The sequence below is a fragment of the Macrobrachium rosenbergii genome, chromosome 18 (assembly GCF_040412425.1).
Source record: "Macrobrachium rosenbergii isolate ZJJX-2024 chromosome 18, ASM4041242v1, whole genome shotgun sequence".
NCBI classification, from domain to species: Eukaryota; Metazoa; Arthropoda; class Malacostraca; order Decapoda; family Palaemonidae; genus Macrobrachium; species Macrobrachium rosenbergii.
In genome coordinates, this window is record NC_089758.1 from 11,247,249 (window position 1) to 11,262,280 (window position 15,032).

A 15,032-nucleotide genomic window follows, 5' to 3' on the forward strand; every position below is an offset into this window, starting at 1 on the left:
CCTCATTATAATCAAGGCACAAGCCAAATCAAAAAGTCCTTCAAAAGAAGGCATCGTGCTTACCCCATACAAAAATGGGAATAAAAGCACGTTAAAAGAAAAAGAAGAAAGAAGAGTATTAGTCAGTTTGCCCATTCTGTATATGACATAAATTTTGGCCTAACAACAACTATCTTCATTTAAAAACTTGCTTTTAACCCCTTGGGATTTCAGGGGACCTCAAAATTCATCTGTTGTACATTACAATCTGACTGTTTATGGACATAACAATGTTTTTATTTTAATGTTTGCCATATACAGTATTTATTTTCCATGGTATAAAACTAATTATGGTGTCACTTTGAAGCTGCATACCTGTATTTTATTACATATTCAAAAATGGGAAACAAAAAATAAATTTAAACGACATGTTAAAGTTAGCCAAACATTTTCAACAGATGACATTATCAGAATCTCAACATTTGGGAAGGATGCCAACTGAATCTCAATGGGTTCAGGATAATAACTGAAAATTAAAACAATGTAAAGTTAGAGAAGTTGGACGGCACAACTATAAGGGAGGAATTCAAAGATGGGGCTGAAGGGCCACTGGAAACAACCTTTAGTAGTCTACAGTGTGCTGCACAAGGCATGCTATAACCATAACCCCCTTACAGGGGGCTGGAGAGAAAAAACACATGTTAGGAACTTTGCTACCTTCTGGCTGTTAAGGACAATGAAAATTAAGGAAAATTCAAGCAACTGAGACTAAAGACTTGAACACAGTAACTTGAATATGCATTTCAAATCACTTTTTTACAAGTAAAGAAAAAACAGTGATATATAAAAAGTACTAGGGATAGGTAGACTGAAATCTAAAGCATTAACCCAAGATATGACTGCAATGAACACAATAAGAGAAAGGGCAAAATACAAAACAATCACTCACTCTAGAAAGATACACTGATGAAGGAAACTGAATTAAGTCTGACAAGGAACAAGAAGGGAATCACTTTTCTTGCAAGATATAAGTGTGATAAGAGATTTCTCCCACAGGACTACTGTGGGAGCACTTGCTAGCAAACCAACACTACAGGTTAGGACGGATATATATTCCCAACGACGCAACGTAACCTGACTTTTGACATAAATTGGAACACACCTAAATAAGCACCTACATCACCCACCTTGCTAACACAATAGTAAAGTCATAACGTAGGACATCAAAATGCAACATTTCTGTGACATATTTGGACTAAGAAAAACACATGAGAGACATACATGCAAAATACAGTACTGTAATGTGAATTAATGTAAATAATGAAATGAAACTGTAAAAATACAGAGAAAGATTATGGGGACCATGTCATAACCACAAAACATCGTAGGTCGAGACCATCGTAACCCGAGGATCATCTGTGCTTCAAATCTGGGAATTCTATGGTTGAATTAACAGTCGATACTGGCAAATGGCTTTTGCTAGCAAGTCTGTATTTTTAATGAACACAGTATTTGAAGACCCAAATTATTTTCAAAACAAAAAAAGACCAGTCACTGAATGAAAGAGGTCACCATTCTTTCCATAAAATTGCAATCTTTAAACAAAGAGCCAATGATCTCTGACTAAAAGTCTCATATTTTATCTTAAAATAATTTTCTAAGGAAAACACATTATACAAAACTATACATAAAATACATACTTTTATTTTCTGAGAAAGAGCTCCTATGGTTGCACTTCGCAACGTAACCTCTCTCGACAATTCTTCAGTTTCTTTTCGCTGAGATGACAAAGATTCCAGAAGCTTTTCTCTATCATCTAGAAGCTCACTACAGAAACAAAAAGTGAAATACTATATTTAATCCAATTATAACACAACTGTACTACTGTATTTCCAAGAGTATGCCTTAAGTCTAATTTGTTTATATATCAGAAGCCTCTTAAAAGCAGTAAGATAACAACAACTCTTTAAGGTTAACACCAAATTCATCCAAAGAAACAAAAGTAGGTTTACAAGGAGGCACACAAAAATTATTTTTAGTGACTTACATATTAATAATTCACTTATGTAAGACAGTGCAAGTACAGTATATGTGGAAATATATAACATTAACTGAACAACTGCTACCAAAGATGAAATTTAAACCCATAAGCATATTGTCTGGTTGCATTAACTAATAAAAATAATAATCAACAAAGAATATTAAGAAAAAATTTGAATCTACCAAAAATGAAATTTAAACCCATAAGCATATTGTCTGGTTGCACTAACTAATAAAAATAATAAACAAAGAATATTAAGAAAAAATTTGAATCTCTTTATGGTGTGAGTATTTCACGTTTATGAAATACGTAGGTACAGCATAGCATAAAAAAATTGGACAAAACATATAACTAGGGCTACTTCAAAAGTTTTTTCATAGTCAAAGGCAGCTTAGTGACACCAAAAAACATTTGATAAAATCAAGCTAACAGCAAAAATTTAAATATCTGAAACTCAGGAAATCACACAAGAAGAGCAGTCACTTACAGAAGAAACAGGTTTTGATGTAGGAAAAACCTATTTTTGGTAGCCGCTGTGGGTCCTCATAGGAGTTACTCTCATGGTCCCTAGAGGGGCTCCATAAGATAGACCAACCAATTTCAAAGAATTCTCTTTTTGTTGTTCTTGGCCAGTAAAGTGCACGTTGACACTGATAGAGTATAGGACTCAATACAAGAGGGCTCTTTCTCTTGTCTACAGCACCTGCCTAGGTTCCTTTCCTATTCTTAACCTGCAGATGTGGCAACAGCGAACTGCTCATTGTGTCAACCATGCACTTTGTGCCAGACCTACTCTCACTATTCTTTTTCAGGTCTACGCAGGATAATTATTCACCCAAATCACATGCCTTTTCGTCATGGAAAGTGAGTGGGTTTGAGGACTCAAGAGTGGCTACCAAAAATAGGTTTTTCCTGCGTCAAAACCAGTTTTTTGATAGCGTAGCTGCTGTCCATCCTCAAAGGAGCTTACAAAAGAAACTGACAGGTGATGAAATGGCTGAGCTCTTAAAATTCAATCCCAACAACCCAGATCAAATTTTTAGTCCAAGGTTAAGCCACAAGTTACAAGTCACATTCTTTATTCCAGATACCCATAGGGTTTGGCAATAAAGATCAGATACTCATAGGGTTTGGCAATAAAGAACATGAAACTAAACAAGAGCTTATATTTATTAAGACATAGTTCTAAAGTGACTTACCCACCACATCAAGAAGGCCCCTGGTTTTCCACCATAGCACCTATAGGGTCAGGACTCACTATGCCAACTACTGTTTCTGATGACCACCCTGTACACTCAGAGACTTCTTCAAAAGAAACATTTCCGAAGAAAGCTAATGATGTACTTACTTTCTGAATGTCATGCGACTCAGGAAAGGAGTGGGTCTGCCTTTTAAATAAGGGGCACTAAAATTATTCTCAGCCCATGTAGAGAGAGTGGTGCTTGAACCAAGCATAGTGTCTTAGCTGACAAATTGACTTCCCTTACGAGATCTTCTCTTTAAAGGGTTCTCATTCTTGGCCAGGAATGATGGGCCAGATGACAATAATAAATGACAGTTAGCTGTATGAGTGATGCACCATTGTCCCTGTCTAAGACACCCCAGTTCACCAATACGAGCTCCTGATGCCAAAGCAGTCAAGAAGATCGCCTTTTGCAGCATACGAGATGTAGTTATTTGAAATAACTTAAGCAGAACAGCTAACATGAATAGGGTAACTTGGGCAAAAGTATGTAGCCATATTGTTGTACTGTATACTGTTAGCCATCATAACAATGGGTTTTCGTTAAGACAGTAATCATGTACCAAATATATAATTACTACATAAATTTTGCCTTAAAAGTAAATTCTTGAATGTTACACCACTCAATTAGGCCAAAGCTAACTGTACATTGTAAATCTAATTTGCAAATTTATGATGTGTTTACTGGGCCTAGGTTACTCACAAGCTGCAAACAAAGCTATAGGCTAAATAAGAAAGTACTTCAGTGAAAATATTTTGCCAAAGGAAAAATTGTTTAAAAAAGGTAGGTGCATGTAAATTAAGTACGGTTTCAATGCCCGTTATATGACAATGCAAAAGTCTAATAATCACGTAGGAAAACAGACGTCACAAACATTTTACTAGCGACACTGCCATCGGCGGAGCAATACCTGCTAGAAGTAGTTCCATGAAGAAAACCTTTGTGTGATCTCATATAAGTTCCCTGATATTAGTGCTAAACAGGGAATATTATCACCAAAAACCATTCAGTTCGGTAATTAAGTACTATAATCAACCAATTGGTTTTACTTAACACCAGGGTTTGGAAGCTAAGATAGGTCATATACCAAAGATCTTTAAGATCAACACTTTTAAAAGTATTACTTCAATATAATTAAACATTGTTTGTCGGCTAACAAAGACAGTACACACACGTCCAAACCAGACCTAATTCTCGCCTTGTAGGAGACACTGGCTCCACACTTCAGTAAAATAAATTACCAGGTAACAAATTTTTAAAAACTAGAACTTTCCACTGGGACTTAACACTGTATTTAACTTGCTTCCGAGTTTGGTTCTTCCATGATGACCAAAATGTGATCTAGCTGTGCACTAACAGTTGCAGAGGCAATACAATAATGAGAGTAGATCTGGCGTGAGGTGAGTGGTTGACACAATAATGTCTGGCGCACAGTGTGCTGTTGCCACATCTGCAGATTAAAAATAGGAATGGAACCTAGGCAGCTGCTGTTCACAAGAGAAAGAGCCCGCTTTGTCTTGAGTTCTATACTCTATCAGTGTCAATATGCACAATACTGGCCAAGACCAACTAGAACAGAATTCTTTGTAATTGGCTGGTCTATCTTATGGAGCCCCCTCCAGGGAAGGGACCATGAGAGTAACTCCTTTGCAGTCTCACAGTGGCTACGCTATTAAAAATATACCATACATGAATACAGAAGTAAGACTTATAAAAGAAAACAAGTTGACAATACTGAAAATCTACTACTACATTAGACTGTTTGGTGCATAATGACATGCCTGTCAGTAATGAATACAGAATGAAAGGAAAGAGAAATGTTATTTTGTTTATTGTCCTCTGCTGTATTATTGTAAAATGCAAATTAGTACCAATTATAATTGCAAACACAAGCTTGGTGTAATACACTGACTTTCCACTAGTAAAATGTACAGTGTTAAGCTCAAGTTATCAGTCATTTAGGAATCTTAGGATTAAGACAGTTTTCTATGCCTGTGGTTTCAGCTGCTCCAGTGCTGCTGCTAAGTCTACAACTAGTGCCTTATTCCTAAACCCATGGCTGCGCCTTTGAAGTTTTCTTTTGTTGCTGTCCCCACTACACAGCTTTCACCATCTGCTGTTACCTTGCTGCTTATCTAATGACAATGCAGGCTCTTTCATCTGCTGCACTGATGATTGATGCATATCAACAACAATCACGTTCTGCAAGTCTTCTGCAACACTTGCTTTATCTGCTGTCCCAAAAGTGCCCACTGTACAATCTACTACTCCTCTGTCTTCTGTGTCAGCTTTGCAGTCTTTACTCTACTTACATGGCAATTTGTTGCTGCACCCTTGTCTGCCACTCTTCACCACTTTCCCATTTTAGAAGAGGTACCCCCCCAACCATTTAATTTTCTAGCAAGAACAATGAGGAAGCAATTGGAGCTATGCAAAAGAACCACCCTGCTTAGACTCTACTGGCAAAGTTTTCTCATATTCATCATGAAACACTGTTGTTTATCAGTGCATAAAGTTAGACAATGTTGTGTCTGGTCAGTATTAGGATAAGTGATTGCCTGGGATCACCAAATAATGTCGGCATAAAAAAGTATCTCAGCTGTTTTGTGCCTGGATGACACTGTGTCGACTATGGTATTAAGATAGCTGAACCTCTGCTAGCTATAATTTTTGGAAATTTCATTGGTGAAAGAAAGTTTTGGATGCAACTGCAGTCTCCTATACTCCTACCTTAACAAATCACTCTTTGCATGCTCTATTGTGCTGAACCTGAAGGGGACAGTCCATCCAAGGGGCTACATTCTCCTTTTCAGCTGATGAAGTCTTCAGCTAAGTCTCTAGTCAGAGGAGGATGACTGAAGTAAAGACACTGCCATCCCAAGCTTGGAAAGAGCTTTCCACTCTCACGTTATCTGGTAGGCTTTGGAGTATGAAAGAACATTCTAGTCTAAAGGTTACAAGAGGATGGTGCCCAATCTCTGAACAAGTCTCTGCATCGGTCATTCTTCAGAATGGGAATGGTGAAGCAGTGATGAAATCCATCTAACATCAGGGAAGTGCTGTATTAACACTTATTCAGAGGAGTTGTACCTTTCAACTTTAGCCTTGTTTCAAACCAATTCAACCCTGCAATTTTTCATCAAACCTTCACTGGATGCGCTGATCAAGCATAAGGCTACTAAGGTAACCGAACGGATGGTTGACCCAACCAAGATGGCTTCAAAATACTGGCGCAATATATGCCAGCCTCTGGTCATGAAGATTAGTTGGATGAAGTCAGACTCCATCCTATCCAAACCACATATAAGAGGACAGATAGACATTCAAACTGTGTTGATTTGCCTTCAGCAGACTGTTTGCATTAATTAGAAACTTCAAACAACACAAATGCCCTTCAGCCAACTCATGATAGTTTCTGCTAGTTTAACTGTTTTCATTGGGGGAAATTGGTTTCTAGCAACTGTATCAGGGTAGTTTCCTTTAGTCCCGTAACACATAGCACTAATCAACTGCAGTTCTCCCAGATACAATCTCTGTTACTCACCCAGTAGAAGTTATCCCTAAACCTTTAGTAATTGTATGATCTACCTAAATTCAGGGTAAGTGTCCTTTTAGTGCATTTTGTTATGGAATCCTTTGTCTCACAATTAGTAACTTTCAGTTAAGGAATTAACAGGCTGTCAATAAGATGCATGAATAAGTTTGGGCTAGCTAAGAAGAAAAATATCTTCTCCTTGGAATTGAGGACTGAATTACTGGCTCTTTAGTCATTCAACAAGGCAGTAATAGAAGTTTTTAGCAGTCAACTCCCCTACTGTGACCTACTTCAGGAACCAGTAAAGAACAATATCAAAAACTATCTGCCAGTTGGAAATAATTTTTTTTTTGGGGGGAGACCCTGTATTTTTCCTCAGAAAAACTTCCAGCTGTCTGGAATCAGATTTATGCTTTACACCCTCAAGCTCCACAACAAGCGAGTTACCTAAAACTTACACCCTGCGGGGACTGAGCAAGGCTTCAGAGGTTGATGATTTTTAAAGACTACTGAAGTCATTTCTTCACCTCTGCCAACTCTCAACACTCATCCTTTACTGATCAGTAACTTCCTTTCTGGATGTGGTCAAGTATTGCATCTAGGGACCTCTAGGGGTCTCCTTCACTGGATATACCAGCCTCCAAATGTGACCTCTTCAGTCCATTCAGTTTGGTGTTTGGTCAGTCAGTCTTTTGTTCCTGATTTTGTACCTGCAGACCAATCAAGTGACATTCAAGTAGTATCGATGCCTCATGAATTATACCAGCTTTGATGTCCACTTGTGCTCATGGCATTTTCCTTTACCCTGTGAATCATCCATTACTGTCTCAGGAGGATAAGGCTCTTGGGAGTCTGCAATTAAGAACTTCCTTGTTGATGCATCCTGAGATCTAGGCAGCTACACCTTAGCTGAATGGTCAAGTGATCACTGCACATGTATTATCAGACAAACTATCTACTTTATTCTCTGGGTGTTCTACATATCTCACCCCAACAATGATTCTGGCTAGATACAACTGATAGGTCAAGTTACAAACAAAAAGTTTTTGTAACAAAACAATTTTCAAATAAACCCATCAATCATACACTCAAGTTCCCAAATAAACCCATCAATCATACACTCAAGTTCCTAACTCCCTTTCCCTTATTCTCATTTTACAAGATCTAATCTACAAGACAGAATGAGCAGGGTAGTTCTCCCACCAATGCTTCACATGTGCACATACTTGGACAGTTACTTGTAGCTTTCCCACTTCTTCCTTTTCAAAAATTTCTGGATAAGCATGTCTGATGACATCACCACTGTAGTTTAGGCTTAAGCCTTTCATCCTCAGTAACAGAAGTCATAGTGATTGTTTAAAAACATACCTGCATACTTCACTGAGAGATCTTAATCGGGACTGTGCTACACGATATGAAGCACTTACTGCTTGCAAAGAAAGATCCCTACGCCTTACTTTGCTTTCATATTTTCTGAAAGGCAAAAGTTGTTGGGAAAATGTCAAAAAAATATTTTTAGTAGAGCATCATTTCCATTTTTTAAACCAAGGCATAAAATGTCAAAATATCAAAAGAACTTGGTAAAACTGCTCCATTTTATCATCATATTTCCATAATCAAATTCAAAAAGCAAATATTAAGAACTAGCAAAGCCTTAACAATTGCTTTAATTCATTATTACATTTACTGCTGTCAAAACAAATTAATATAAGTAATTGAAGGACTTAGCAGGTGCAGTTACTTTACTGTATCATCCTAATTAAAAAAGAATCAATCATTGAAAACTTACCTTAGTGAACTTTTCAATCCTGATACCTGAACACTCAGATTATGTACATGTGTGGAAGAATCTGTTAATTTTTCTGCTAAATTTTTCTTTTCATGCTTTGCAGCTCTTACACGACCCTTTAAATCACCTGACTCCTGTGTATAGGCTGTCCGTAATTCTTCAAACAATCTGAGTGAAAAATTTAAAACATATTTTTTTTATCACCCACATAAGTCATAAAATTCCTAATTCTACATATATTACCATCATAGTCAAATTTTTGGTCGTGATAACACTCTCAGTATTATTCCTGAGGCAACAGGGTTTACTAAGGGAACTATCTACAGTGGTTTCTCCTTCTTGAAAAGCAGAACCATTAATTGTGCTAATACCTAATAACTAATAAGACAAATTTGAAGACACTTAAGTCAAAATAAAGAACATCTCTAAGGCTTTAAATCAAGGCCCCACAGCATGCATCTCATACTTGCTCTTGAAACCAGCCATAATGACCTTGACTTATAATTTACAGACTGCCTCTTTTTTTTTTCTCTCTCCTTTGCAGTACTAAGTGTTGTGGAAAAACACCTTAAGGTCTCAGCTTCACTGCTTTTTGTATTATATTCTTTACCTGTACCCTCTGATCTCATCCCTGCTAGCTATCAAACATTCTGCATTTTACTTTTCCCCAGTTTTCACTCCTCATTTAACAAATAATTCCCAAGATCAACTCTGTGTCTAGAAATGTGATTCACATATCTGATAAAAGTTATTTTTAATAATTCTATAAGAAATTATAATCATGAGTACAAATAAGTAGCCCAGGCAAAACATTTACGATGCATATTTCTAAAAAATGGCTAATTGAAGATATCCCCTGCCTAGACCATTAATCTAAAATTGTCTGCATAAATAATGATACAACTGAGGATTCAGATATCCTAGTTAAGAAAGCTACCTTTGACATTCATCCACTGCCAGCTGATGTTCTTGTCGAGTTACTGTGCCTTTTAACTGTTCCTGAAGACCAAGACATTTTTTTTCTAGAATCTCAAGCTCTGTTTTCAGAGAGGTTATTTCAGAGGAGAGGGCAAGATTTCTTCCTTCACTATCTTCTAGCTGATTCTGAAGTTTGGAAGCTGTAATTTGAGTGAAAAAAATTTAATAAATGACAACCCATAAAGCTTACTCAAGGTTTTCCAAAACATTAGTGAGCTCTATACATCAGGAAACATTACAGCAATGTAAACCAGGCAAACAATAAATAAAATTTATTATATATATATATTCTATATTTTCATCTTGTAATATCCAATACTCCTTAAACAAATTAAAATTTTCAGCACAAACCCATGTCTTATAACGCAATTTTGTGGACCACGAACCTGACACTTTCAGAGAAAGGGCTGTGAAATTATGAAGAAATCTAAAGGGCTGTGAAATTATGAAGAAATCTAAAATAACTAAGATTTAGATAACCAAATACTACCAGAATATTGCCAAATAATTTTTTTTTTTGCAAGTGCTGGTGAAAGATTAACATATCATAAATTAAATTTGTTAAGATAAATTTTCACAATTGGCAGAACTTAAAATTACACTGTATTTTCCTACTCATAGCTCAATGCATATCAACAAATTCTCGGTTCCAACTATACCTTCAGCATTCAGTTCTGAGATCTCCTGCTGATTCTGTTGACGCATATTTTGTAATTCTTGTAGCAATATCTCTCTTTCCTCGAGTAATAATCGTGCATCAGATGCAACAATTTCAGCCTCTTCAGATCCAAATGGAACCTATAAAATAAAATAAATGTTTTGTATAGTTTTTTGGTTTAAAAGATTACCACACTGATTTTGAAGGTCATATTTTGCTATTTACAGCAGAAAGACCAAATCTTAATGTACATTCAACTACTAAATATTTAATTACTGGTGAATAAAATTATCAATAACAGAAAACACACCTAAAACTCATATAAATAATTCACTCTTACTCCAATCACAGGAGCAGGGACAAGGATACAGTATTCCTGTATAAAATGGGCAGCTATGAAGCATTATTTTTAAAATTCTTTATATGATTTTTCAAGATTCAAATCAATAATCTTACAGGACTAAGACTGACACTACCAAATATTTTTGGCTCTTTCTTCCCAGACTGTCCCAACCTGCTCCCTGCTTCTGTTTATTCCCCTCTGGCTTAAGCTGAGGGAAGTACACATGTGAGTAGGTGACCAGCATGAGCTCTCCAACAGTGGCAGCCCAGGTACATGTACTGAACTCTCCCCTGGCGAGACAATTTAGGAATGGTTTGTCATCATCTACCCCTGCTTCATCAGCTGATCCTAGTATGTCTACACTGTTGGAGTACCTACAGATGTGGCCATCCCTTGGTATTCTGGAAGACTCATTTGTTGCTTTTCTGGACCACTTACCAGCTGTTCCCTCTAAGAAGAGCAATCTGGTTGAGTCCTGAACACACACTTTGTTCCAAAAATGAAAACTACCTACCTCAACATATTTCCCTGCCATGGCTCAAAAGAGCAGGACTCATGGAATGGAATAAGGTGAAGAAAAGCAGGTACAGTACATAACCACCTCCTCGTCTTCTCTGCCCCTTCTTCCTCTCATAGGAAGTAGAAGAGGTCTTGGAAGCCTTTTCACAAGAAGTTCTGTTGGACTTCATGTGAGTGCCTTCCCTCTCCAAGAATTGCAATGGTAAATCTGCTTATCTGCAGGTGGGATTTATGCCATGGGTAGGGCTGACACAAGTTTTTTGGAGCATGCTTCGGACCCAGTGTCTCTTCTTTGCTTTTGAAACAGGATGACTACCCAGGACACTCTTTCTGTTCATAGTACACCTGAAGTATGTACAGTGGAGTCAGCGCTACTTTCATGTGTGAACTCTGGATTGTGTAAGTGAAGACAGAGGATTCAAACGAAACAGGTAGCTACTGATCATGTGGAACTTTGGGGTATTCCTGGTTCATCTAAACTCCTGATGCATGCCTACAGGATACCACATATGAGCATTCATCTGCAGCCTCTGTACCTTTCAAGGAGAGTTGACCACGTTCAGAATGTCCTTGTTCCATTCATGAGTAATCTTGGCTCATGGTTCAGTGACCAGTGCTATCAGGTCAACTTGTTCATGTCAATAAACCTGAGAATGATCAATAGAGCAGACAGGTGTGTCAGCCTCCCTTTAGGGTGAGGATCCAACTCATGCCTTAGGGGATCTGTTAACACAAGGGTCCTTATCCATCAGAACCTCTTTTGGCCAAGTAAGAAGGCACTTTCAAGAGATCATGGTGCTCAGATTGCTCATGGTGTTCTGGAGCAGGTGAAAGGTTTGATCTCCATATCAGGAGGTACTGTGTTGTCCAACAAAATGAGTAAGCTACTTCCCCTGCTGTTGAAATCCCAGTGGAAGATCTAAATATCAAAGTGTGCATAGATTACTCCCTTTATGGTTGACTTGTGAATCTGCTGACACAGGCCCTCCTCCTAGCCCTCCCCCTAGAAAGAATCTATCACTTGAGGATATGGTAAAGTTCTAGTGGTTGCTGGTGTAAGGAAGAAAGGCGTTGACTTTCCTTACGCATCAGTGTACAAACCTGTGAGCAAACTTTGCTCTGAGATATGAACATATGTCTATGCTCATCTCTAATAAGTTGATGGTGTCTCAGTCTCGTAAGTTACAACCTGGGGTGGGTTCCCTTGAGCTGTTTTGACGTGTACAAATCAATGACCTCAAACAGGAGGTGAAGATGAATCATTAGTACATGAACTGGAACCCGTATTCCAACTAGCACAAGGTAGGTGGGTCTCATAATCTGTCCTGTTATTGGAAGATAGGCCAACATATTCCGGCCAAGAATCACTAATGGAACACTCCCTCCCTCTATATACAAAGCAAAAAGGGTGTGGTCTGGTTCCAACCATGAGCATGAGCTTATTATGTATCCAATCACCAACCAGACCACCAGAAAATTGTTGCCCCATGCTGTGTGATTGTACTAAATTGAATAAGGGAGACACCACAATTTGTATTACTTGAAACAAAATATCTACAGCCCTCACTCCTACTAAAGACAATTAGCATAATTTAAATCTGTAACTTCTTTCAAATAAACACCATATTCTTTGGAAGCTTGAATTTCAATTCAATGTCCCATGTAGGCTTATTCCACATGAAGAGGGGTTTATCTTCTGAATAATAATAATAATAATAATAATAATAATAATAATAATAATAATAATAATATAAGAAATGGGTGCTGTGGCAGAGTGGTTTACCTCATTGATGGACAGCCATTGGGGCTGGTCAGTCATTGGATGGGTGAGGAAGGTGAGGTACCTTGATGGGATAGGTCCAGCTATTCAGCAACTGACCACCACAACGGAATCTCTGGCAACAGAGGGCTAACCAGCAACCAGAGACTGGAGCCACAGATGCAAACCAGAAGAAAAATCCACAGATGCAAACCAGAAGAAACAATAAGGAAATATGGAGATGCTACATCAAAAGCAACCTGACAGAAAGAGGATACAGAAGAAGACTGGTTAACGTCTGGAATGAGAGAAATAACACCCCTCAAACAGAACAGAGGCTGGCAGACCAAGTAAGGAACATAAAGAAAGAGAACTGGCTCTCTACAGCAGAAAGAGAGGAACTGGAAAGAGAAATAACACCCAGCAACGAAGGACAAGAAGACGAACTAACAGACGATGACACAGAAAAGACAGGAATGATGAGCTACCAAAAAACAACACACGAGGAAACACCGAATATGTAACAGAGAGGTAGGAATGGGTGGAAAAGATCAGACAAAGGATAATGCCACATACAGAAAAAACACAGATCACCTCCATGAAAGCCTACAACACAAAGAAACTAAGGAAGAAAATAGCTGGGAATAATAAAAGGAGAGGATATAAAACACCATGAGATGAAGGACACGATCATGAGAGAATATATGAAGAGACTTAAGGCGATACTCAAGACAAAACTCAACGCCAGGAACATGACAAAAGCCAAAAACACATGGGCAGCACCAGTAATCAGATACAGCACAGTAGTGATGGAGTGGATGAAGGCTGAACTTCGCAGCATAGACCAGAAACCTAGGAAACACATGACAATACACAAAGCACTACACCCAAGAGCAAATACAGACAGACTATACATAACACGAAAGGAAGGGGGGAGAGGGCTATTAAGCATAGAGGACTGTGTCAACATTGAGAGCAGAGCACTGGGGAAATATCTGAAAACCAGTGAAGACGAGTGGCTAAGGAGTGCAAGGGAAGAAGGACAGATAAAACAGATGAAGACCCAGAAATATACAGAGACAGGAGAATGAAAAACAGAACAGAGGAATGGCACAACAAACCAATGCACGGAAAGTACATGAGACAGACTAAAGAACTGGCCAGCGATGAAACATGGCAATGGCTACGGAGGGGAGAACTCAAGAAGGAAACAGAAGGAATGCTAACAGCGGCACAAAATCAGGCCCTAACAACCAGATATGTTCAAAGAACAATAGACAGAAATAACATTTCATCCACATGCAGGAAGTGCAATATGAAAGACGAGACCATAAACCACATAGTAAGCGAACATTTGGCGCTTGCACAGAACCAGTACAAAAAGAGGCATGATTCAGTAGCAAGAAACACCAGCTAGCTTGCAGTAATAAGTGGTATGAACACAAACCTGAGAGTGACAAAAAACGATCAGGCAAAGATCCTCTGTGACTATGGTAACAGAACAGATGGGTGATACATGTCAATAAATCAGACACGACGTTGACAAAATCAAGAAGAAAGTAGCACTCATTGATGTCGTAATACCATGGGACACCAGAGTAGATGAGAAAGAGAAAAAATTGATAAATATCAAGACTTGAAAACTGAAATAAGAAGGATATGGGATATGCCAGTGGAAACTGTACCCATAATCATAGGAACACTAGGTATGATCCCACGATCCCTGAAAAGGAATCTGGAAAAACTAGATGCCGAAGTAGCTCCAGGAATCATGCAGAAGAGTGCGCTACTAGAAACAGTGCACATAGTGAGAAAAGTGATGGACTCCTAAGGCTGCAACCTGGAACCCCACACTATAAAATCCACCCAGTTGAATAGGATGACTGTGATAGACCAAAAAAAAATTATAATAATAATAATAATAATAATAATAATAACATATCAACAAGTCATAAGTCAATGTGACCACAACACTCGAACATAAAGATGGAAGACATAAAGAAAATGAAAAGGGAAAAAAAGGGTTAATATAATTTAGCAGTCAGGAGCACTACCAACTTTCCTATAACCTCTAAACAAAACAAAAGAGTTTATTGCATTTCCTTCTTTTGGTGAGCTCACTTACATACAGTAGTTGCTACACCTGAATTCAAATTTGGTCTCCACCTCACTAGCAAAATATAATAA

The 15,032-nt window shown here is 38.0% G+C and overlaps 1 protein-coding gene across 4 annotated transcripts in view; it reads right to left on the reverse strand.

Moving 5' to 3' along the window:
- Positions 1-15,032, reverse strand: part of LOC136848103 (centrosomal protein of 89 kDa-like) — a 29,727-nt gene that overhangs the window by 4,376 nt on the left and 10,319 nt on the right. For all 4 annotated transcript variants that reach the window (XM_067120312.1, XM_067120314.1, XM_067120311.1 and 1 more), the window contains exons 7-11: positions 10,226-10,364; positions 9,526-9,706; positions 8,589-8,756; positions 8,168-8,272; positions 1,680-1,806 (exon numbers count right to left, since the gene is read on the reverse strand). In XM_067120312.1, coding sequence (XP_066976413.1) covers positions 1,680-1,806; positions 8,168-8,272; positions 8,589-8,756; positions 9,526-9,706; positions 10,226-10,364 — 720 coding nt within the window. The remainder of the gene's footprint in view (positions 1-1,679; positions 1,807-8,167; positions 8,273-8,588; positions 8,757-9,525; positions 9,707-10,225; positions 10,365-15,032) is intronic.